Source organism: Leptonychotes weddellii, chromosome 12 (genome assembly GCF_054177405.1).
Source record: "Leptonychotes weddellii isolate Sample4059 chromosome 12, ASM5417740v2, whole genome shotgun sequence".
Taxonomy (NCBI): Eukaryota; Metazoa; Chordata; class Mammalia; order Carnivora; family Phocidae; genus Leptonychotes; species Leptonychotes weddellii.
In genome coordinates this window covers 5,273,108-5,297,194 of record NC_138380.1, presented here as the reverse complement: position 1 = coordinate 5,297,194, position 24,087 = coordinate 5,273,108, and the positions used below count along the sequence as shown (strand labels likewise).

Below are 24,087 nucleotides of genomic sequence, written 5' to 3'. Positions count from 1 at the left end.
AATATGCAATGGGAAAAAGATAGTCTCTTCACTAAATGGTGTTGGGAAAAGTGGACAGCTACATGCAAAAACAAGAAGAAGAAGGAGGAGGAGGAGGAGAAGAAGCAGCAGCAGCAGCAACAGCTGGGCCACTTTCTTACACCATACATGAAAAATAAACTCAACATGGGTTAAAGACCTAAATGTAAGGGCGCCTGGGTGGCTCAGTTGGTTGAGCGACTGCCTTCGGCTCGGGTCATGGTCCCGGGGTCCCGGGATCGAGTCCCGCATCGGGCTCCCTGCTCTGCGGGGAGCCTGCTTCTCCCTCTCCCACTCCCCCTGCTTGTGTTCCCTCTCTCGCTGTATCTCTCTCTGTCAGGTAAATAAATAAAATCTTTAAAAAAAAAAAAAAAGACCTAAATGTAAGACCTGAAAGCATAAAATTCCTAGAACATAGGCAGTAATCTCTTTGACATCAGCCGTAGAAACATTTTTCTAGATATGTCTTCTTCGGCAAGAGAAACAAAAGCAAAATTAAACTATTGGACAACACCAAAATAAAAAGCTTCTGCACAGCAAAGGAAACCATAAACAAAACAAAAAAACAACCCACCGAATGGGAGAAGATATTTGCAAATGATATATCCAATAAGAGGTTAATAAGTAAAATAAAGAACTTATACACTCAACACCAAAAAAATCTGAATAATCTAATTTATTTTGTTTTAAGATTTTTATTTATTTGACAAAGAGAGACACAGAGAGAGAAGGAACATAAGCAGGGGGAGTGGGAGAGGGAGAAGCAGGCCTCCCGCAGAGCAGGGAGCCTGATGCAGGGCTCGATCCCAGGACCCTGGGACCATGACCTGAGCCGAAGGCAGATGCTTAACAGCTGAGCCACCCAGGCACCCCCTGAATAATCTAATTTAAAAGGGGCAGAAGACATGAACAGATCTTTTTCCAAAGAAAATGACCAACAGTTACCTGAAAAGATGCTTAACATCACTAATCTTCAGGGAAATGCAAATCAAAACCACATCCCACTTGTCAGAATGGCTAAAATAAAAAACACAAGAAGTAAGTGTTGGTGAGGACATGAAGAAAAAGGAACTCTCATGTACTGTTGGTGGGAACGCAAAGTGGTGCAGCCACTGTGGAAGACAGTATGGAGGTTTCTCAAAATATGAAAAGTAGAATTACCATACGATCCAGTAATTCCACTACTGGGTATTTACCTAAAGAAAAGAAAAACACTAATTCGAAAAGATATATGTGCCTCTATGTTAACTGCAGCATGATTTACAATAGCCAAGATACGGAAGCAACACAAGTGTCCACAGATAATGAATGAATAAAGAAAATGTGATATATATGCACAGTGGAATATTACTCAGCCATAAAAAATGAAATCTTGCCATTTGCAATAGCATGGATGGATCTAAGGGTATAATGCTAACCGAAATAAGTCAGTCAGAGAAAGACAAATACCATATGATTTCACTCATGTGTGGAATTTATGAAAAAAAATGAACAACAAAAAAAAAGGAAGACAAAAAAACAGACTTTTAACTATAGAGAACAAACTGGTGGTTACCAGAGAGGAGGTGGGTGGGGGGATGGGTGAGACTGGTAAAGGGGATTAAGAGTAGACTTATCAGGGGGCACCTGGGTGGCTCAGTCATTAAGCGTCTGCCTTTGGCTCAGGTCATGATCTCAATCCTGTCCATTGCCCCCCCATTCCCCCCCTCCCTCCCCCCCATGGAGCCCCATATCCGGCTCCTTTCTCAGCAGGGATCCTGCTTCTCCCTCTCCCTGTGCCCCTTCACCCCGCTTGTGCTCTTGCTCACCATCTCTCTCTCTAATAAATAAATAAAATCTTAAGAAAAAGGAGAGACTACACTTATAACAAGCACTGAGTAATGTATGTAATTGTTGAATTACTATATTGTACACCTGAAACTAGTATAACCCTATATGTTATACTGGAATTTAAAAAAAAAAAGAAAAAGATTGTCCGTGGGAAAAAATGTAAAATATCTCAATTTTTTATATTGATTACATGTTGAAATTATATTTTGATATGTTTAATAATATAATAAATATTAAAATTAATTTCATCTGTTTCTTTTTCCTTTTTAAAAATGTGAAAATTTTAAATTACATATACAGCTCACATTATATTTTTGTTGGACAATGCTGGTCTGGAACCTGTATCTTCCAGAGTCGAGGTAAGCATCCCTACTCTGCTTCCCAGGGTCTATTCTAACAAATCATTCACTTACCACTTATTATATGCCAGTTGCTCAGGGGAGATCAAATTGCAGTCTAACTGAGGATAAAGACCAAAACACAGTAAAGGAAAACAAATGCTAGGGGCGCCTGGGTGGCTCAGTTGGTTAAGCGACTGCCTTTGGCTCAGGTCATGATCCTGGAGTCCCGGGATCGAGTCCCGCATCGAGTCCCGCATCGAGTCCCGCATCGAGTCCCGCATCGAGTCCCGCATCGAGTCCCGCATCGGGCTCCCTGCTCGGCAGGGAGTCTGCTTCTCCCTCTGACCCTCCTCCCTCTCATTCTCTCTGTCTCAAATAAATAAATAAAATAAAAAATCTTTAAAAAAAAAAAAGGAAAACAAATGCTGGTAACTTCTATCTTATATACTTCCTAGAATGATGGTTCTTAACTCTACCAGCCCCAACGTTCCCTTTTAATAGCAAACTTTTTTTTAATAACACCTCCTTACTATTTTGAAATAAAGTTCATAGATGATATAACCTAACTACACACATAAATTAAAAAAAAAAAATTATTGTGTCTTAACCATAACAGAAAAAAAGGAGGGACTTGCCAGTAATTGTTATTTCACTATGCTAGAAAACATAATTAGTCATATGTTTGTACCTGCATATAGGATCACCTTGAACGTGACAGTACAAATACAGACAGAACGCCAGGAGGACACTGCTGTCTGTGATACAGTTCTCCAAAATAGTAACTTAGTAAATTCCTGAATGAAACAAAGTATTATCTTCCTTCCATTTACATGATACATTCCTTGAAAATTCTGCACATATTACAACCCTGCAAAATTACTTTGTTTTTATATATAAAACACAGGCTCTTGGGGCGCCTGGGTGGTGTCTGCCTTCGGCTAGGCTCAGGTCATGATCCTGGGGTTCTGGGATTGAGCTCCACATCAGGCTCTCTGCTCAGCGGGGAGCCTGCTTCTCCCTTTCCCTCTGCCTGCTGCTCCCCCTGCTTGTGCTCTCCCTCTCTGCCAAATAAATAAATAAAATGTTTTGAAAAATAAAACACAGGTTCAAGGATTAGTTAATTATAACTTTTTTTTCCACTTACATGAACTTTTAGGAGAACATTTGAAAGCTGTGTGGGCTGGGTGATTTCCTCTTGTGTGACAGTCTTGCAAAGTGCAGGATTTGTAGCATGCTTGGCTCCTCCCCTCAACCATAAAACGAGATTGCCCCCCTCATACACTTGCAAATTGCCTATTAGGGATGTGCCTTCCCTGTTGGAAACCTGTTGTGCTCTTTGGAAGACCCGGCCAGCCCTCCAGCCTTCCCTTGGGCTATTTTTGCCTCTCTCATCGGACTTTAGCTGGCCCTGGCCTTCCCAGTTCTTCTCTAGGGCAGTGTCTTTCCTCTTTCAGGTCCTATGTGCTCTGCTCTTTGCCCAGAAAACTCCTCTCCACTTTTTGCCTAGGTAACTTACTCAATCTTTGGATCTCAGCATTCCCAAATTCCCAATCTAATTTAATTCTTCCTGTCATGTTTTTCTGCTGGTCTCTACTTTCTGCAATGATACTTATGACAGGTTGTGATTTCCTTTCTACCTGTTCATATTTTTGGTATGTCAGTGTGTGTTTAATGTCTGTCTCTCTCAACCCTCAGCTCCCAGAGGGCAGGGACCATGCCCGCCTCGCCCACCACTTGTTCACTCAATTCTTTCTTTTCTTTTCTCTCTCTCTCTCTCTCTTTTTTTTCCCTCAAGATTTTATTTATTTATTTGTGAGAGCGCGCGCACAAACTGGAAGAGCAGCAGGCAGAGGGAGAAGCGGACTCCCTGCTGACCAACGAGCCCGATGCTCGATCCCAGGACCCTGCCATCATGACCTGAGCCGAAGGCAGACGCTTAAATGGCTGAGCCACCCAGGCGTCCCTCACTCAATACTTTCAATGCTGGCCTGCAACTTGGTAGGCAAACAACATTTCTGAAATAACTCAGTGGACGATGGGGTTCCGAAGCCCATCGGGAGAAGTCGTCGAGGAGGCAGAACCGCGCCCACTGAGGCGAAGGACATTTTATTTCTAAGGCAGACAAAAGTTGAGCTTGAAGATGCGGAGCGCCTCCCGGTCCACCCGTACTAGCGTCTGTGGGGCGCACGCCTCTTCTTCGGAGCCGGTGCCTGGCCGGGCCGCCACGTCACCCCCGCGGCGGCTGCGCGGTGCGCGGAAGGGGCGGGGAGACCACCCGGGGCGGAGGCGGGGCGAGCGACCGGATGCTGTCACCATAGAGACCGGGACTGACGGCGAGCGGAAGAGGAAGGCGCGGGCCGGGCTGTGAGGTGGCAGCGGCTGCAGCGGCGGAGCGGGCGCCTCGGCCGGGCACCGGGGTCTGTTTCCCCCTTCCCCGCCCTTCCCCCTGCAGGGGCGACAGGGGCGCAGCTCCCGACGGCAGGAGCAGGTCCCACCCCACGCCCTCGCCCCTGCTCCCCAGGACGGCGCTGGCCGCATCGGCCACACCGGGCTGCCCATTACCGGTCCGCCGCCTCCCCTGGCCCTGCTGCAGGGCCTCCGCCTGTGGGACTCGGGTGTGCCTGCTGTCCCTCGCCCGCTGGCGCAGGCAGGGCCTTTGCCCCGCCGACGGGCCTGATAACGGGGTCTTTGCCTTCCTCGCCCAGCCGCGACCTCCATTCCCTCCGCCCGAACAAACCGAGCTGAGTCCCCCAGCCCCTCCTCGACAGTTCCGTGACGCAGCCGGTTTTATTTCTGTTTCGAGACTAACAGCTAAAACTCGCGTTGGGCCTTCCTTCTAGGACTGGACTTGGTCTTTGATCGCTGAGCGGGAGAGCGGCGGCGCTCGTCCTGGCAGCGGTCACGTCCGAAGCCAGCCGAGCCTCCGTTTGCTTTCACAGGATCCCGGTGTCGTCTCTAGCTGCTTCTCGTCCTCCCACTTTGGTTTGGCTTGGGTACCTGGGGCCCCGGTAAACCCAGACGCTGAATTGCTCTTACACAGCCAGAGTTACTGTCATTCGCTTCCTGTCTCCTCTCAGAAGAAGGTGGACGGCACCAGCCTCTGAGCAGCTGGGATTCAGAGAAGAATTGCCCCGCAGCATGGTTCCATCAGCCGTTGTGCTCCTCTGAGAGGCTCTCAGTGCTGAGTCACGTCTCTGTCCACCTCCTGTGGGTGGGCAGAACTGCGCACCATGGCAGAGGCTCTTGACCACTCTCGCCTGGGAGGAGGGGTTACTCTAGTAGCTGTGTGTTTCCTTAACACTCAGGAGTAGAGTAGAAAAGAGGCCCTTAACCCTTCCCCCGTGCTGGCCTTCAGTAGCTAGTCTTCAATAGCTAGTCGGCAGCCCCTTCAGTGAATTGAGTGAGAAACGTGCCCTCAGCCAGGTGCTCTTTGAAAAAGAGCTGACGAAGGCTCTTGTTGAGGCTGTTACTTTGATGGAGTATGTGCTTTTCCCCAACCCTTTCTGTATCAGCTGCTGCTGTATCGACTTAGATCCGGTCTACAGATGTGTGTAGTCCTTCATTTTGGGTTAGATTTGGCAGGATTAAGTTTTGTTCCCTCCTCTTTCTGGAAGACAGACCATAATCCCGTTAATGGGTGAAATTGACTCTAATATGTTTTGCCATTTAGACTGAGGGTTAAATCTGGCACCTCGAGGACTGAAGCCCAGCCATACGCTTCCTGGGGATGCTGGGCCTGGAAGCAAGCACAGCTTGCTCTGTCGTTGCCTTCACTGACCCTAGGTTTCCTGGTTAAAAACTGCAGGCCTACTATTGGCCTAATACCCATCCAACCTATTGATTGATCCTTGAAGCCGTGCCCTCTGGGGCATACGTATGGCAGGGCCTACCACCATGCGACTGAGCTCCCTGTTGGCTGTGCTTCGACCAGCACTGCCCCTCATCCTAGGGCTGTCTCTGGGATGCAGCCTGAGCCTCTTGCGGGTTTCCTGGATCCAGGGTGAGGGAGAAGATCCTTGTGTAGAAGCTGTGGGGGAACCAGGAGTGCCACATAATCCAGACTCAAGAACTGGACTCGACCAAAGTGATGAAGACTTCAAACCCCGGATTGTCCCTTACTACAGGGATCCCAACAAGCCCTATAAGAAGGTGCTCAGGTGAGAGCTGTGTGTGTACATGGTCCCCGGACCCCACTTATGCGCGGCTCTAAGGCCTTGCCTCTGCCTTCACTGGTGATCAGTGTTAGCCTCCTAGAACAATTCTTTGCCTTATTACCCATCATGGTTTGTTCCTATTTTTCCCTTCTCAGGTTTAAGAAAGTCTTGCCCGTTGGTGTTAAATTTGTGTTGGATGTTCTTAAACAGGGCAGGAATTGCATCTAACCACCTAATCATCCAGTCCATCCTTAGTAGACCCCTCCTCAAATGAATTCCAGTGTCAGTGGATGCTCACTGGAGTAGCTCATTAATATCAACGAGGAGGTCCCTCCTCTCTGCATTCCTAGAGCGACATATATGCTGGACAAACTGGGCTCCTAAAGATTAAGGAGTTGACCCTTGGCCTGTTTGTCCCTCCGCAGGACTCGGTATATCCAAACAGAGCTGGGCTCTCGGGAGCGGTTGCTGGTGGCTGTCCTGACCTCCAGGGCTACCCTGTCCACTCTGGCTGTGGCTGTCAACCGCACAGTGGCCCACCACTTCCCCCGATTACTGTACTTCACGGGGCAGCGAGGGGCGCGGACTCCTGCAGGAATGCAGGTGGTGTCTCACGGGGACGAACGGCCAGCCTGGCTCATGTCAGAGACCCTGCGCCATCTCCACACACACTTTGGGGCCGACTACGACTGGTTCTTCATCATGCAGGATGACACGTATGTACAGGCCCCCCGCCTGGCAGCCCTTGCTGGCCACCTCAGCATCAACCAAGACCTGTACTTGGGCCGAGCCGAGGAGTTTATTGGCGCGGGCGAGCAGGCCCAGTACTGCCACGGGGGCTTTGGCTACCTGTTGTCACGGAGTCTCCTGCTTCGATTGCGGCCCCATCTGGACGGCTGCCGAGGAGACATTCTCAGTGCCCGTCCCGATGAGTGGCTTGGCCGCTGCCTCATCGACTCTCTGGGCATCGGCTGTGTCTCCCAGCACCAGGTGACAGCCCTTTCAAGTCCATCTCGGTCCCCGACAATTCGTAGTGACTGCGTGATTGGTCTCCAGGGTGGGTGCTGCTGGCTCCTTCCCAGCAGTGCGTTGGGGTTTTGTCCTTCCTAGCCACTGACCCTGGCTTAGAACCCTCGGGCTGTCAAAAGTGGCATCTTGTCAGGGACCCTCTGGGCAAGCTAGAAAGGTGCCCCTACTCACCAGCTCCTCCCATCTGCCCCCCATGCCCTTTGCCCCCTCCCCGGACACACGCACAGTCATAAACGACCTGGGAATGTCCTAGAGATGGCCACTGTCCTGGAGAAGTAAGGTAAACCAGAGTCGGGGAGCATTTTCTGGCTCATGGCTTTCATTCTCTTCAAACAGTGCGGTTCTTTGGGCAAAGAGGGCATCCTTAATTGCCTACTTCACATTCTTTTTTCCCAAGTCTGGTGAGAGTCGGGCCAAGCTTAAGGGGACACTGGAGTGAGCTCCTGCTCCCCCCCGCCGTTCTGTGGCAGCAACAGGGGTGAACGCGGAGTCCGGTTAGGGGTGGTGGGGACAGGCAGCCCTCCGTGCGTGGTTTTGATTGATCTGATTGGTCCCTTTAGGGGCAGCAGTATCGTTCATTTGAACTGGCCAAAAATAGGGACCCTGAGAAGGAGGGGAGCTCGGCTTTCCTGAGTGCCTTCGCAGTGCACCCCGTCTCCGAGGGAGCCCTCATGTACAGGCTGCATAAGCGCTTCAGTGCTCTGGAGCTAGAGCGGGCGTACGGCGAGATAGAGCAACTGCAGGTGAGCCTGGGGCCGCGGACGGAGGTCAGCTCCCAGCGAGTGGGCAGCTGGGTGAGCGGGGAGGCTGACCACACCTAAGTGTAAACCTCTCCAAGGAGAAGGGGCCCATGGGCACCCAGGTCAATCGTAAGAGAAGCTCCTGGCCCGACCTGGATGGAGTTAAAAGGGTTTGCAGGTGCGCTGTGAGGATTAGGGCTCAGTACAGCGCTTAGACACGATTGTTTTAGTGCCCCTCCACTGGGCACGCAGAAGCCTAGAAGTCCCTGGATTTCTAGCACTGTCCTTAAAAAGCCCAAGGGTGGACGTGGAAGAATGCTCCAGTGGATCGTGGCTGTGAGTGGTGGAATGCAGGTGAAAGCGAAGGTTCGGTCATGAAGAAGGTATTCTGTGGGTATGGGAGAGAAAGGCAGCGGGGCTTTAACCTCTGCAAAAGCACATTTCCCACCTCTTCCTTCTCGGAGCAACTGTATAAGGTGTGTGGGATTCACATGCTTTCTGCATTTTACAGACACGAATGGAAAGGGGATGAAACGATTAGCCCGGGGGCACCTCACCACGTGTTGACAGAGTCAGGACAGAGCTCAGAACCCAGGACGCTAGAGCCGGGTCGGGTCGGGCCCTGACTCCCGAGAGGGCCCTAACTGTGCGTCCCTCCCACCCTAGGCTCAGATCCAGAACCTGACCGTGCTGACCCCCGAGGGCGAGGCCGGGCTGAGCTGGCCCATCGGGCTCCCGGCCCCTTTCACACCACACTCTCGATTTGAGGTGCTGGGCTGGGACTACTTCACAGAGCAGCATACCTTCTCCTGTGCAGACGGGTCCCCCAAGTGCCCACTGCAGGGGGCCAGCAGGGCCGATGTGGGTGACGCCGTGGAGACTGCTTTGGAGCAGCTAAATCGGCGCTACGAGCCCCGCCTGCGCTTTCAGAAGCAGCGGCTGCTCAACGGCTATCGGCGCTTCGACCCGGCGCGGGGCATGGAGTACACCCTGGACCTCCTGCTGGAAGCCGTGACGCAGCGCGGGCACCGGCGGGCCCTGGCCCGCAGGGTCAGCCTGCTGCGGCCACTGAGCCGGGTGGAGATCCTGCCCATGCCCTATGTCACGGAGGCCACCCGCGTGCAGCTCGTGCTGCCGCTCCCGGCGGCCGAAGCCGCCGCAGCCCTGGCTTTCCTGGAGGCCTTTGCGGCCGGTGTCCTGGAGCCACGAGACCACGCGCTGCTCACCCTGCTGCTGGTCTACGGACCCCGGGAAGGTGGCCGAGGGGCCCCAGACCCATTCGTTGGGGTGAAGGCGGCAGCGGCCGAGTTAGAGCGACGGTACCCGGGGACCAGGCTGGCCTGGCTCGCCGTGCGCGCAGAGGCCCCTTCCCAGGTGCGGCTCATGGACGTGGTCTCTAAGAAGCACCCCGTGGACACACTCTTCTTCCTCACCACCGTGTGGACCAGGCCCGGGCCCGAAGTCCTCAACCGTTGCCGAATGAACGCCATCTCTGGCTGGCAGGCCTTCTTCCCGGTGCATTTCCAGGAGTTCAACCCTGCCCTGGCACCACAGAGATCTCCGCCAGGGCCCCCGGGAGCCGGCCCTGACCCCCCGTCCCCTCCCGGTGCCGACCCTGCCCGGGGGGCTCCCGTAGGAGGCAGGTTTGACCGGCAGGCGTCCGCGGAGGGCTGCTTCTACAACGCCGACTACCTGGCGGCCCGAGCCCGGCTGGCCGGTGAACTGGCAGGCCAGGAAGAGGAGGAAGCCCTGGAGGGGCTGGAGGTGATGGATGTTTTCCTCCGGTTCTCAGGGCTCCACCTCTTCCGGGCCGTGGAGCCAGGGCTGGTGCAGAAGTTCTCCCTGCGGGACTGTAGCCCACGGCTCAGCGAGGAGCTCTACCACCGCTGCCGCCTCAGCAACCTGGAGGGGCTGGGGGGCCGGGCGCAGCTCGCCGTGGCGCTGTTTGAGCCCGAGCAGGCCAACAGCACCTAGCTCGGCCCGGGGCCCTGGCCCTCCGTGCGGCTCCCCTCTCGGCCGCGGCCCCGGCGGGGCAAGGCAAAACGGACGGACAGACGGAGAGCTTGTGCTGTATTTTTTTAATAAGATAAATGTTATTAAAAGTGTCTTCTGCCAAACCGTTTTTAGGTCTAGGGGAAACGGAGTAAAGAGAAGACTCTGAGGGAGGGGGTGGGCAGTCTTCCCAGAGGGACCCACCGCCTTCCCCTTGTCCTTCCTCCCCAGTTGCCAATGACACACAAGTCTGCTCTCAGATGCATGACCTTTAATCATTCCCCTGCCTCACCCAGAAGGTGGCAGAGGAGTGCGGCAGAGCCCCGGGGGGCCAGGGCCCGGGGCGCGGAGGCCCACAGCGGGCTCATTCGCGGGGGCTCCTAGGTGTTGCGTACAACCAGCGACTGCTCCAGCTCCTGCCTGCGCTGCTGGATCTTGAGGAAAATAAGAGCAGTAGCAGGGTTACGCTGTTGCCGGTGAGTGACAGGCCAGTCCCCACCACCCAGCCACCCTGGAAGAGCATCTGGGGGCAGGGAGGGCCCCTGCGCGGTGAGGGGGTTGGTGGAGCGGCAAGGGCCGCTGACAGGGCTGGGAAGGGAGGCTTCTCTGGGAGTTGGGGGGTGGGGAGGCCTGAGGTACACGGGCCCGTCCACACCTTGCAGTAGAAATAGCGGCTGACGGCTTCCTGGGACCAGGGCTGGTGGTAGAACTCAGCCCGGCGCTCCTCCTCGGGGTTGCCTGCCACATCTGTCATCACCTGGGAGGGAGCAGCGGGGTCAGCCCAGAGCCCGGACCCCCTCCAGCCCTTGTGTAACCACCTTTACTGTCTTCCCAATATGCTTCTCTTCCATCCAGTGCTCCCTGAGTCCCCTTCACCTTGAGGTCCCGGCTCTGGGAGCGGAGCAGGTCTTGGATGTAGCCTTTGGGGTCTCTGGAGAAGCTTAGCATGAAGTCCCTCTGGATCTTGAGCTGGTTTATGGACTCAATCGTCTCATGGATCTAAAAGGTAGAAAAAAAGACGCTTTCACCTGGCCATGGTGATGCGGGAGAGAAGGGGAAGGAGGAGGGGGGCCAGCGGGCGAGGGGTTTGCTGCTGTTCCTTTGAAGGGCAATCCCTGGGGTCCAGGCCTGGGGAAGGGGGGATGGGCAGAGCTCTAAGTAGCAAGGGAAGGGCCACCTGCCCCCCTCATCTCTCCATAGGCCTGTGTTCTCATTTCTTGTCTGTATTTTGTCATTTCGGGGTTAATGTCCCACTCCAGCTCTGGGCTCTGGCCCCACCTTACTGTCCAGAGCACTGATCTCCTGCTGGTTGGCCGTGGACAGGAGGAAGCTGCTCATCTGTCCCTTCAGTGGCTCCTCTACCTCCACGTCAATATCATAGCACGCCGTCTTCTTCTGGTCCGACGGGTCCACGCTGCCAGGGAAGTCCAGCCCTTGGTATCCGCGCTGCTCCCACAGAGGCCAGAGGGTCCCAGGGGCAGATGCGGTGGTGGTGGGAGGGAATCGGGGCGGGGGGAAGAGGGAGGGCAGGACTGCAATGATTCCCTGGTCTGAGGAGCAAGCTGGGGCCTCACCTGATGACGTGGTTGATGACAATAGGGTCAGGGGGCAATAGCAGAGCTGTGAGGCGCTGGGGAATCTCAGAAAACTTCAGCCGCGGGCAATCAAAAATCTGAAGCAGGAGAGAAAGAGACCAATCTCACCTGCTTGAAAAGAGTGTAACTACAGCCCTAGATCCTTCCGTCCTGGGACGGCCACAAGACGCCAAGAGCAAGTCTAACTCCTCAGTGCTGCTGGGCCGGGGACGTGGGTGTCGGTGGTGGAGTGAGGACAAGGACGTGGGCTGTGCGGTGCAGTGGTCGAAAGCACCAGCTCTGGGTCTGTGGCCGCCGAGGTGCAAATCCTGCCTCTTCCATTGACACCACAACCTCGGGCCAGGCCCCTGAACTCTCAGGCCTCGGTTTCTTCAAGTGCAGAGTGGGGATGGTAACCACCAGGGTGGTTGGGAGAACTAAGTGGGTGAGCCCACACTCGCTGCAACAGTGCCTGGCACACGGCAGGTGCTCAGTAAACACCCACTGCTATTTGACTCCTCAGGTTTACCTGCCGTGTTTATTTAAACAGCTTTACGAATAATAATCTCTACTTTGGTGGAGTCTGGATCCAGGACTAGAACCCAGGGATCCCAACTCCCAAGTGCCAAGAATACTATGTTTCCCAAACTGTTGGCCTTTTAAGGTTCCAGATCTTTCTAAACTGGCTTGGCTAAAAGGGATGGGCTGCGGCGCGGAGCTACGCCACGGCTGGGCCTGCGCTAGGACCCTGCTTACCATTTGTGATACCCAGGAATCTAGAAGTGGGGGAGGGGGGTGTTGCCGTTAGTCGAGGCACCTCCCCTATTGGGACCTCTGCCGGCCCCCCACACCCCTGAGATCAGGGGAGAGGGTACCTGCTGGAAGTATTTGTCCCCATTGATGTATTCCTTGTCATGCGAGTCCTGCAGCCTGTTGGTCTTCACGTACTGCCACAGGGCCTGCACGATGGCTGAGCGGCTCTGTGTGTGCAATCCCAGCAGCCGAGCCAGGCGGGGATCCAGTTTGAACTGGGGAGGCTGGGAAAAGATGGCCGTGAAAATAAAAGCGAGGGAGTGGGAAGAGCTCAGGGCCAGGCAGCTTGGGACTGGGGGACGTGATGATTGGGCTCCTGGGAAACATGCCTCTGGAGAAGGTGAGGTTGGGAAGAGCATGGGGTCCCTCGGGGTGCGCTCCCTTGAAGCCGAGGCCTGCCCGAAGAGCAAGGGTGTGGGGGGAGGGCCACGGACCTGGTAGTCCAGCATGAGGAGCAGTGTGCAGCGTACACTCAGGTCCCCCGGCCTCTTCACCTGGAACCCATCCGTCTCCTGGGTGGTGGGTGTCCGGTGCCACTGCCCAGGGGGAGGACAGCTGGGTCACCTCACTGGCCCATGTGGGCTGCTGGGCCCAGGGGCGCTCAGGTGGTCCCTGCTCCGGACTCCGTGCGGCTGAGGGACGGTGGTCTGTGGAAAGGTGGCTGTTCCCGGGCAGAAGAGGTCTGGGTCTTACCTCAACTAGGTGGTTGTCGGGGCCATAAAGGTCTTTGTCCAGCTCAATGACCAAACTCTTGAAGAAGGAAGAGAACTTCCGCTTCTGCTTGCTGGGCTGTGGGAGAGGGACAGGGACCGTGGGGGCAGGACAGGGACCGTGGGGGCAGGATGAGTCGGGGGCGGATGGGGCTGGTTGGGTAGGGCAGCACGGTTAGAAGCAGGCCTCTGCACCTGGACTGTCTCTTCAGGCCGCCCACCCCTGGCCGGGGCTGACTCCCTAACCCAGGGTGCAGACATCTCGTCTGTCCTCAGCTCAGCCCCATACCCACCCCAGGACACCTGGAGAGACCTGGGCCAGGACGTACGTCATCCAGGAGCTTCCCCTCCACCCGCAGCTCCCAGGAGGCAATGCTGCCATCAGAATCTTCAGCATCGGGCTTCGCAGGGTTAAAAGTATTGGAGATATAAAGACGCAGCTTCCGCTTTTGCTGTAGAAATAAAGAGTGTAGTACAGAGCCAACGCTGTGTGCTCCCGTTCCCGGGGCAATCCCACTCCTCCGTTCTCGGAACAGGACCGAGAGCCCTCTTCCTGCCCCCAAATCAAGACACCTTCATTGGCCTCTTTAGAGCCTCCTGGATGTCCACCCGCTTCCGCATGATGGTTTGATCCAGTTTCCTCTCAAATGCCAGGAGGTCCATATAAGCCTGGGACTCGGGGACCAGCTCCCGGATCTGGAAGAGAAGGAGCAAGACAGGGAACCAGGGGCTCAGCCAGTCTTGTAGGTGGAATGTGCGTGTCACGCGGTCCCAGGGTACAAAGAGCGTAGAGGGGAGCTGGCCAGGTTCTGGGCATGCAACTTTGGGAGTGCAAATGGGGACTTCTCCCCAGGACTGCGTATCCAGCAGAAAGGACCTCGACATGTAGGGATACACGCTGCTTCTCCCTCGAGGGAGAAGCATTTCATCACTAGGGGCGGCCGCAGCAGCCACGGAGCCCAGCAACTAGGGCTTCACCTCCTCATCTTGTCCTTGCCCTTGTCACATGGCCTCTGGACCTTCCTGGGGTGTCTGCAAAGTGCCTGGGACCCTGGGGTGCCTGAGACAGAGGGTGTCGCTGCTTGCCTCTACCCTGCCACCCCACCTTGTCGCTCCACCTGACGTCTCAGCTGTACCACGCCCCACGCCTAGCTTGGCCTGGGTTCACTTATGACATCCAGGCCTTCCGGCCAGCCTCAGTTCCCTTCACTCCCCCTGCCAGCCTTTGGTCCCCTAGCTCTCGTGCCCTCTTTGTCCCACACCTGTATTTATGTCTGCGGGCTGCTGGAGCTCAGTCCACTGCACCCCGGGCCCAGTACCCTACCTCTTCCGGCTCCGCTCCTTCCCTCTGCCCCACCCCCTCCCTCTGGCCCGGGAGCCCCACTTCTTAATTAGCTTTTTAAACAAAAAGTGAAAGTGGCTGTGACGCTGAAGCTCTGCTCCTAAGGGGGGAGGGGAAGCGGCCCAGGGTGGGGGGGGTGGGGGGGGGGAGAGGAGGCAGAGCAGCGAAGGGTGGGGGGTGGGCTGGGGGGCTGCTGTGAAAGGCACTCACCCTTTGAGGGAGGATTTTGTCAGCCATCTTCCTCCTCTTGGCACTGTACATTTTTTAAAGAAAAAACCAGGTTACCATGGCGACAGATCTGGGAGTAACGAGGCCACCTGCTAAATTATCCCGACATCTCCACCCGCCTGGCTGGGGTTCCCACAGCCCGCTTGTCTGCCCGCCCAAGGGGCTACGGCAGTGCTGTCTGGCATGGTGCTCCGTCCTCTTGTGGGGAGCAGACGTGGCCCCGTCCTTTCCCTAGCCCGGGAGCCCCTTTCCACCCCCACCATATCCTCAGGCCAGAGAAATTTAGACTTGGGGGGGGTGGGGAAGCTGCAAAAGTGTTTGAGAAAAGCTAGGGAGGGGGAGGACAGAGGAGAGGGAGGAGGGATTCTGAGGACTTTCCCTTTCTGTTAAGCAGGGGTGCACAGCCCAAGGTGGCCTGAGCTCAGAGGGAGGGGAGCCGTGTCAGACACCCTCTGCCATCCCTGGAGCGGGGGGGGGTGATGGGTGAAGCCGGTGAGGACTTGCACCCCTGGCACCCTGGACTTGGAAGGGGATGCTGACAGGCCCTCGGATCACCTGCCAACAGAGTCCAGAAACACACCCAGAGGGATCCAGAGAGAGGGTTCTCCTGTGGGGTGTGACTGCAGGCTGGATTTGGGGTGGCAGCTGGGACCTGGACTCTTCTTGACCCGCTAGCTGCTTCTGACTCCCAAAAGCACCCCCAGAAAATCCTTGGCAAGTTGAGATTAGAACCCAGCCTGGAGGATGGCTCTGTGCCATCCCTGTGTGGTGATAACCACTGCCCCCTCCCTTCCAAAAGCCTATTCTAAGGCTAGGTGAGCACCTTTCATTAAAGGTCTGATTTGTTTTGAAGAAATTACCTATGTGAAACTCTCCATTTATACAAGACAAATCAGGAACTTGTTTACTGTATAAAAGGATGATTCACTTTGCAAAAGAATTCATCATAGGATTCCTATAAATGGTGAATTTTCCTTGATGTGTAAAAAATATTTAATAATGAGGTAAAATCCATATTACTCCTTTTATAGGACTCCATCTGGTGTGCAAAGGGAAGCATGTGTGTTTGGTTCAATAGTGAAGCCCAGAGGGGCATCTCTCTTGCCAGACACCAGCAGGGGCTTTTGGGGTGCCACCAGCTGGCTCAGACGGGGAGACGGGCTGGTCCCTGGTGGCTGTGGGGCAGACCTGGTCCTGAGGACAGATTATGGCAGCTCTTCAACCTCTGAGTGCCTAGGAATCACCTGAGAGCAGGACTGTGCAGGAGACCACCCACAGGGCAAATCCCCAGGCTCCACCCCCCTGGCCAGAGAGTCAGATTGAGAATATCTGGAGTGGGGCTTTTGAAGAGTCAAGCCAGGGTACTGAGGACGGTGCACTGGACAGCCACACTTGAAGAAACACAGTCCCTAAAGCTCAGCCCTCGGTCCTAGCGCCAGCCCCACCCCCACCCCAAAGACTGAAGCATCTCCCAGAACCTGGGGACAAGGGGGGAGAGAAGGACCGAGCAGGTGACAAGGACAAGGGCGCGACGGCCGCAGCTTCGGTCCCTACGGTGGGCACACAAAGGAACCAGACCAGTGCCCCCTCGGCCCACCTCCCCAGAGGGCATCCCACCCAGGACGGCTCGTTCCTTGCTGATCCTTCTTCCTCGCTCCTTCCAATCTCGCTCCTCACCCACCCCGTCCCTGGGGTCCCGTGGCCCGCCCCCCGTCCGCGCTGGGCCTCACTCACCTGCGGCTCCGCGCGGGGGCGGTGGGCACCGGCTGGCCCTGGCTCTGGGCCTGGCTCTGGCCGGGCGGGGGCGCTGCTCGCTTGCGGGCGGGCTCCATGCCCGCGGGGGCCAGGCCGGGTCGCACGGCGGGGCTGCCCATGTACGGGGAGCCCGGGGGGCCCATGGGCGCCCCCTGGTGGGGCATCCGGGCTCCAGACGGCATCCCGGGGCGCTGGTGGGGGGGCGGGGGCGGGGGCGGAGGTGAAGCAGAAAACTGGCGCCCGCCCGTCAGACCAGGGCCCCGGTTCCAGGCGCGGTGAGCCGCGTCTCTCCCACCCCAAGCCCCCCGGCCGGTGACCCTGATGCCGCCCGCGTGAGCGAGGGGTGGGAGGGGCAGGGGCGCCGCAACCGCGCGGCTTGGCGCAGGGGGCTTTGCGTCTCGCTGCAGGAAGCTAACTGAAGCCAGGCAACTGCACTGGGCATCGCCAGCCTCGGATTTGCGGAAGGTACCGCGAAAATGAGTATTAATGGCGCCTTTCAACCTTTTCAAAGGATGTTCACATGCACATGCTCATCTGCAAGACAGACTGAGGGGGTCTTTCCAACCCCACTTGACAGATGAGGCAACCGTGGCTCAAGGAGAAAGGCGACCTAGCCAAGGTCACGCAGCTCCTCCGGGCAAAGGCAGCACTGAACCGCCGTTTCCTGAGGGGCCAGGACTGTTTGCTCTCTGCAGCTTCATCTGGGTTAGAGGCCCAGCTCCCTGCTAGGACTTCTGCCTAGCTTCTCAGTCCACTTCCTGGGCTGTCCTGCCGTGCACTTGCCCTCCCCACCTTAACCCGCCCTTCTCTCTGGGCCCCTGCTTTTGACCCCTCCGCTCCAACCACACCCCCTTTGGCTGATTCCAAACCTCCACACCCAGGGGCTCTGACGACTTAGCCCATCCCCCCCTCCCCCCAATTTGCTCCTAAGGTGAAGGCTGGAGGCAGCAGGAGCTGGTGAGGTCACCCCCTACCAGGATTCTCTGACAGGACAGGAGGCAGCTGGGCTGGAGGTGGGCTGCCCAGAGTGCTTGGAGAGCTCAAAGGCAGCGGCTTTTCCTTTCCATCCATTTCTCCCTTCCTGTCCGCCTACAGAACTCCTTCACTTCCCACCCTGCCCCAGTGAGGTAGGAAGTCAGGGCTCAAAGCGGGCCGTGGAGAGCGAGATGAGGCAGGTGTGCTCCCCTGCCACCTCAGATGGGATGTAGAGGAGATGCAAATCCACTGAGTGAAGTGTTTCACAGACTTTTAAAACCCCACTTGTCCAGATTCCAGAACAGGGATTGGGGAAGGCCAGAGAGGCTGTAAAGTGGAGGGTGGGTGGGAAGGGGACAAAGCGAGCAGGGAGGAGATTAGGGAGCAAGGGATGCACCCCCAGTGTCCCTGTTACCTTTTACACGCTACCCACTTTGCCCCCTAGAGTGCAGATGCCCCCCGGGCACAAGGAGGAGCCCTGAGCCGAGCTGGGTGACCAACTCTCCCTCCTGTCCCTCTTGCCCTGTACTAGGTCTAACCCTAACTCCCAGCCAGCCAGCTGTCTCTGTCCATCTCTCCCACAGTGAAAACTGCCCGTCCATGTGTCTGCCTCCCCCACCCCACCTGACCCTGTCACTCATATCTCCAGAGTGGTGGCCCAGAATGGAGCCTAGGCCCAGCCCCACCGGTACAGATAGGGTACTGGGAGTGAAGCGGTGGGACTCACAGCCACCCAAGAACCGAAGCTCTAAGTTGGCCAAATTAAAAACAAAAACAAAAACAAAACCCCCCACATGTATAGCCCCCTCCCTCCCCTAGATGGGCCTTTTTAAAGGGACTTCACCCAACAGCGTGGTTCGGACTGGCAACTTGGCTGACTGACGTGGGCACCCCTGGGAACTTGCCTCAGAGATCTCTGGGACTGGAGGACAGGCTGCCCCAGGGAAGCCCCTTTACCCAATCAGCTGCTCTCCCATTTTTCAAGGCCAGCGATACTTGCTGATCTGCTGAAGAGGCCCCGAGAGAGAAGCTTCCAGAGCCCCCAGAGGGCTGTGCCAGCTACTGGGACCACCCCAACGAAGGGCCAAGAGTCTAGGGACTCTGGCCTCCCTCGCTGAGAACGTGCCTTCTTTGGGGTCACAACCAAATTTGGCCATAGTCAACTTGACTGCCTCCTCTGCACCCAGCTCCAACCCCAGTAGCCATTGCAAGTCCTACAGGCCCTGCCTCTCCCATTCTGCTGCCCTCCACGCTTCTCCCAGCCCGGCTTCTGCTGCCTCAGCCTGAGGTCCCAGCCCCTCAGGGCGCCCTGGGCTCCCTTAGGCTCCCTGTGGGCCTTCCAAGTCTGCTCCTGGCAGGAAGGTGCCGCCCTGCCCCTTTGGCCTCTAGGCCGCACACCCCTGACTGCAGCCCTTCCTTCACACCTTTGAGGATTTAAGGACATCAGCTTCTGGTGGGCTGAGTCTGCCAAGGGGATCTTCGGACCCCTTAACTTGGGGTCTGTCCCTAGAGAGGGTCTCTCTCTGACCCTGATGGCAGAGGCCATCAGCAAAGCCCCAGAGCCCTCCTGCCAGGATGCAGAGGTTGTTCAGCCAGAGAGCTTCCCGCTCCCAGCGCCTCCAGGGTCACCTGCTCCTTGCTCCCGGAGACACAATCCGAGAGACACTGTCCCAACGGATGAGCAGACAACCAGCCCACCCAGGGCCGTGTCCCCCACCCCCACCCCCAGGGCAGGGGAACACCTGGGCCCACGAGGAAGAGAACAGAAGACAACACGTCTGGTACAGAGGGGACCCCCCCCACTCTTGGGGGGGACAGTCCCCAAGTCCCACCCCCAGCCCCTGACAAGAACCCACGCAAACGCCTCCCGTCCCCGCCCGGGCACCCAACCCCGGCCCGCCGCCTGACGACGTGTTCGAGTGCCAGGGCGCCGGCACAGTCCTGGGGCTGGGCCGCGGGGCCGTGGCGCCCCTGCCAGAGGGGTGGGAGAGCGGGAGCCCCCTCCCGGCCCCTCCCGATCATCCCTCCATTCAGCCCGAGCCAGCTCGCTCACCCTCCCCCGCTAACTTTCCCCCACTCACCACCCCATGGACCAGAAACTCAAAAAGTTTGCTTTTCGTGGCTTTGCGCGCCCCTCCGGCAACTTCGTCCGCGGCCATCGGGGTGGGCTCAGCGGCTCCTCTCACTCTCTCTCTCTCTTCCTCTTTCTTTCCCTTTTCTGCCTTTTTTTTTCCTCCAACTCTCCCCTCTGAGTCCTGCTGGGCTCTCTCACACTTCTACTCGAGCGGAGTGGGGAGGGGGCCCCTTCAGGGCTGCCCTGACGGCCCACGGCCCACGCCGCCGCCGCCCGCCCGCCGCCGCCGCCGCCGCCGCCGCCGCCGCCGCGGCTGCCGCATTCCTGCACTGATAAGACAGAAATAGTCCGGCGGCCCGGGGTCTGCCTGTTGACTCGGCGGGGACAGAAACGCCTGCCTTTCCAGCCCTCGCTGTCCAAACAGCGCAGATAAGCGGCGAGGCACGCCGGCGAGCCCGGCTCCGGGGCGCTGGGCAGCGGCACTGCAGCCGGAGGCCGCCCGAGGGCCGCGGGGAGGCGGCGCGGGGAGGGGACGCGAGGGGAGGTGGCGGGGGGCTCGCCGGCCACCCGGGCCCTCGCCACAAATAGTTTCTCGGTTAGGGAATTCGCCGGCAGGGCCAGGCAGGGAACAGTCAGTTCCAAGTGTCCCCCAAGCGGCTCCTGCTGCATTTCTGAGGCCCTTTCCCCAGAGACCTGGCAGGCCAAGTAGGGAAACATTCGCTGGAAGGAATCCGGAGGGGAGCCGGAGCCCGGAGGAGGCCTTCCTCCTGCACCAGGCCGTCAGTGGTGGGTGTGCCCGGGTAGGCGGTGTCCCCTCGCGTCCACAGATGTGTGCGCCCTTGTCTCGCCCGCCGTGTGTGTCTGCACCCTGGTGTGGGCACAGCTCGGCGGCTGTGGGTGTGGATGTTTATGTGCGTGCACAGACAAATGCCTTCTCTGTGTGCCTCCCTCCACGAGAGCCTCTAGTGCGTGCGCCCGCTCGCGGGTGCGTGTGTGGCAGGACATGGCCTGTGTCTTACAGCTCCGTGTGAGTCTATTTCTGGGTATGGGAGTCTTTGTTTGTCTCTATGTGAGAAAGTGAGGGCAAGAGGGGAAGTATTTCGGAAAAGAGGGGTGGATCCGACTCCTGAGAACAGGAAGAGAAAATGTGAGGGCGGGCGAGGGGCTGGGGTGGGTGCTTGGGTGCATGGGCAGAGGGAATGAGGCAAGCAGAGCCTCATGGCTTTGGAACCGGGCATGAGATGGGGGTAGGGGACCCAGAGGTGCTGGGGCTGCTGGGCATGGTAGGGCCAGCCTCAAGACCCCAAAGAAAGCAGGGCTAAGTGTGGGATTGTGAGGGAGTCCCAGAAGAGGCAGTGTGGAGGGAGCTAGCAGTCCCTGGGGTGAAGGAGGGGCCGGAAACAGGAGGGGCAAATCCTGAGATCCCCAGGCTGGGAACCATAGCACCACCCAGGCCCCCAAAGGCCACACCCCTCTCTCCTCCTTCTGGAGGAAGAGCCCAAGGGCTTTGGGATGAGAGTGGGTCAAGTTTCCGTGCCTCCTGGGGCTGCATCCAGGTGAGGGTGGGGCAATGCCTGGGGGAGTTTGTTGGAAAACTTATTTGAAGTTACACCTTAAAGACCCAGAATGGCACTGGGGGATCCTGACCCTCAACCCCTTCAGAATGCCTTCAGAGGTCAGACAAAGAACTACGGGAGTGTTCTGCCTGGGGAGTGCTTTTGCCTGCAGCCTGATTTCCTTGGGCCCTAGTTGTGCTCCTGTCATCGTCCAGTTGGGTGCCCACGGTCAGTCCTCTGGAAGGCCAGAGTGGCCCAGGATAACCCTCCTTTTCTGCTGGCTTAGCAAGGAACCTAGAGGTCCCCTTCCTACCAAATCTCTACCCAGCATCCCCTTAGACTCGCCCATGCAGAAACTGGGTCCTGGCAGGGTGGGAACGGGTGGGTGGCCGCCAGAGGCCATGAAGGTGGCTACTGGTGACCTGGGGGAGGTAACCTCTCCAGTCTGTCCACTAACCTCCAAAACCCCTCACTCATTCCCATGTCTAAGCCTCTGCTCCCACTATTCTTTTGCCTGGAATCCTTCTACTTCTGCTCATCTGCCTATCCAGATCATATTCATCCTTTAAAGCCTAATGTGGGTCCCACCTCCTCCAGGAAGCCTTCCCTGATTCCACTCCTGTGCACCAACATTTCTCTTCTTTGAATACCCATTGCCATCTATGCTATGCCATGAATTGGCACTTGCCTGACCAGTGTCTGAGATGTTAGGTTTGGTTTTCCAAATGCGGCCCCCTGATTTCAGGAACTGGTCTTTAAGTCCCACTATCCTCCCCACCCCACCCCATGCTGGGACACGGGGACTTCTGATCAAATGCCTGCTAACAGTTGCAACCACCCAAAGCTCAGTGGGCCAGTGGATGGAGCTCATACTCTGCCACTTACCTGAAGGTCTGAGTCGCCATGGGCACCCCCACCCACTGTGGGTGCTTCTAGCATGGACACGTGAAACCACAGACCTTAGGGGTTCTGGGGGATTGGGGCAGGGGCAGACACCTTTAGGCTTCGTGTAAAGCTCAGAGTTCTTAACTCTCGGAGAGGCTTTTTGGGTAAAGAAGACAGCAAAGGAGGCAGATGGGCACCCCTGCTTGGGCAGCTAAGTTTGAGGGAGGGACATGAAGGAGAGTGGGAATACCCTGCATCTGTGAGGGGACTGGTCCCGGAAGGGAGGAGATTGCAGGAGGTGGTTAGACCAAAGGCTCTGGTGATACCCAGGGAGCTGGTGAGTATCACTCAAGACCATAGCTAACTCTGTCCTGGGCCACCCCAGCATCGGGTCCCCCCCACCAGCCACTTCTCTGGGAGACAGCCTTGTGCCAGCGCTGACAACGGATACATAATGCATGCATGCCCCTCAGGCGCATGCCCCTCGGGCACACACACCAATGCAAATGCCAGAGGGACAAGGAGCCACCTGGATTTGCCCACACAGGCCCATCTCCACCATCTCCACAGACACTCACACGGTGCCACCGACAAGGCACCAGCCAGCAGGCACATTTGCATGCTGCTTCTACAGGGGCAGACACGGGGGGAGCCCTCAGGCCAGAAAGCAGAGGCGCAGGGGTGGGTGCCCCGAGCCAGGACTCCCACCTCACAAAGGCCAGGATCCCCAACGGCTCAGCCCCAGAAGAGCGCTCAGCCGTGCCACTGCCACAGGCTCGGGTCGGGGTGGGGTGGAGGTCCAGGGAAAGCCCCGCTTCCAGCTGGCGGGGGGCGGGGGGGCAGGCCGGGGCTTCCTCCCAGCCCGACTGGGCCCTTAGCCTCGGCCAACCGGCCCACGCCGTGCTTCGGGCAGACCGTGCGCGTGTCCGGGCAGAGGGCGGCCGCCCTGCGGCTCGGAGCCGGAGTCCCCCCTGCCGTCCCCCCATCTCTCCTTCCCTCCGAAGCACCACAAGCACCAAATGGCAAAGCGCCTCTCCCCGCTCAGGGAGAGATGCGCGGCGGCCGGCGGGACGGGCTCAGCGTCCCCGCACCCCCCCGCCCCATCACCAGCACCGCGCGGGAGAGGAGGGCGGCCTGGCGCCGGGAGCACGTCCCGGCCCGCTGCCGCCCTCCCTCGCCCTTGCCCGCCCGGGGCCGGAGCAGCGGCTGGAGCCGGACGGGAGCCGGCCCGGGCATGCGCACTGCGGCCTCCCTCCCGGTGAAGGTCAGCCCAGGGCCTAGCTGCAGGACTCAGTGGCGGCGGGGGAGGCGGAGGAGGGAGGAGGGATGCAGCGGAGAGACTTAACTCCTTCCCTGCGGGAAGATGGCCATCGAGGCTGAGGCCGGAGCCCGCGGTCCCCCCCCCCTCCCCGCCTTCGTATAGGTCCTGTTACGGGGACCCAGCTCTGGGGGAGGGGGGAGGAGGGGCAGGGGAGGGAGAATGGAAGAAGGAGGCTAGGAGGAGAGGAGGGAAGCTGGGAAGGGGAGAGGGAGGAAGGCGCGGGAGGAACAAAGGAAACCAGACTGAAGGAAGAGACCTCTTTCCGCTGCCCCCTTTTCTGTGTAGCCCCAGCAATAAAGCTTGGCTTAGCAAAATGAAATTACCCTCACTGACTGGGGCATCAGCGTGCGTGTGTGTGTGTGTGTGTGTGTGTGTGTGTGTGTGTGTGTGAGAGGGGGGTGGGGGAGACAGAGAGACAGAAACACAGTGAGGCCACCTGGAGCTCTCAGGCTGTGGACCTCTGTTTTCCGTGTTCTGGCCCATCGCTAAACTCAGCCCCCAACTTCTCCTCTGGTCACTAAACCCCAGGGCATGCCAGGGGTCCCAGAGGCAGCGCTGACCCAGCCTACCCGCCTGGCCTGAATCCCAGGCCCCCAGGGAACTCCAGCTAGACCTTGAGGCCAGGCCCAGTCCCCAGAGATGGGTAAAGGAGAATCTTCACCTCTGGTGAGGGGCTTCCTCCAGCCAGCAGACAAGACACTGGCAGACCAGGCCTGGGACATCATGGCACAATCCTCCTCCTCCTCCTCC

General features: G+C 57.5%; 2 protein-coding genes across 4 annotated transcripts in view; one reads left to right on the top strand and one right to left on the bottom strand.

Moving 5' to 3' along the window:
* Positions 1 to 4,515: 4,515 nt before the first annotated feature.
* On the top strand, positions 4,516 to 13,680 carry CHPF2 (chondroitin polymerizing factor 2). Of its 2 annotated transcripts, XM_031038371.2 has the most exons (7): positions 4,517 to 4,606; positions 5,030 to 6,346; positions 6,769 to 7,333; positions 7,933 to 8,115; positions 8,779 to 10,580; positions 10,960 to 11,110; positions 11,364 to 13,680. In XM_031038371.2, exons 2-5 carry the CDS (start codon positions 6,066 to 6,068, stop codon positions 10,084 to 10,086), a joined length of 2,337 nt encoding a protein of 778 aa, XP_030894231.2. In that variant the 5' UTR covers positions 4,517 to 4,606; positions 5,030 to 6,065; the 3' UTR covers positions 10,087 to 10,580; positions 10,960 to 11,110; positions 11,364 to 13,680. The 2 variants fall into 2 exon arrangements, with proteins under 2 accessions (XP_006742718.2, XP_030894231.2); XM_006742655.3 differs by having other exon boundaries at positions 4,516 to 6,346.
* Positions 10,361 to 24,087, bottom strand: part of SMARCD3 (SWI/SNF related BAF chromatin remodeling complex subunit D3) — a 28,850-nt gene continuing 15,123 nt past the window's right edge. The window contains exons 1-13 of one of the 2 annotated variants that reach the window (XM_081799827.1): positions 19,583 to 19,876; positions 16,506 to 16,717; positions 14,754 to 14,796; positions 13,775 to 13,897; positions 13,531 to 13,653; positions 13,185 to 13,280; positions 12,926 to 13,027; positions 12,554 to 12,715; positions 11,679 to 11,776; positions 11,383 to 11,518; positions 10,981 to 11,103; positions 10,760 to 10,861; positions 10,361 to 10,538 (exon numbers count right to left, since the gene is read on the bottom strand). In XM_081799827.1, coding sequence (XP_081655953.1) covers positions 10,485 to 10,538; positions 10,760 to 10,861; positions 10,981 to 11,103; positions 11,383 to 11,518; positions 11,679 to 11,776; positions 12,554 to 12,715; positions 12,926 to 13,027; positions 13,185 to 13,280; positions 13,531 to 13,653; positions 13,775 to 13,897; positions 14,754 to 14,796; positions 16,506 to 16,717; positions 19,583 to 19,660 — 1,452 coding nt within the window. In that variant the 5' untranslated portion in view covers positions 19,661 to 19,876 and the 3' untranslated portion in view covers positions 10,361 to 10,484. Of the gene's footprint in view, positions 10,539 to 10,759; positions 10,862 to 10,980; positions 11,104 to 11,382; positions 11,519 to 11,678; positions 11,777 to 12,553; positions 12,716 to 12,925; positions 13,028 to 13,184; positions 13,281 to 13,530; positions 13,654 to 13,774; positions 13,898 to 14,753; positions 14,797 to 16,505; positions 16,718 to 19,582; positions 19,877 to 24,087 lie in introns of those variants that run through there. The other variant, XM_081799828.1, reaches the window with a different exon arrangement.

Coding starts and splice junctions, on each gene's coding strand:
- CHPF2 (XM_006742655.3), top strand. CDS start 6,066: ATGGCAGGGCCTACCACCATGCGACTGAGCTCCCTGTTGGCTGTGCTT. Junction 6,347..6,768: donor CCCTATAAGAAGGTGCTCAG/GTGAGAGCTGTG, acceptor GTCCCTCCGCAG/GACTCGGTATATCCAAACAG. Junction 8,116..8,778: donor GCGAGATAGAGCAACTGCAG/GTGAGCCTGGGG, acceptor CTCCCACCCTAG/GCTCAGATCCAGAACCTGAC.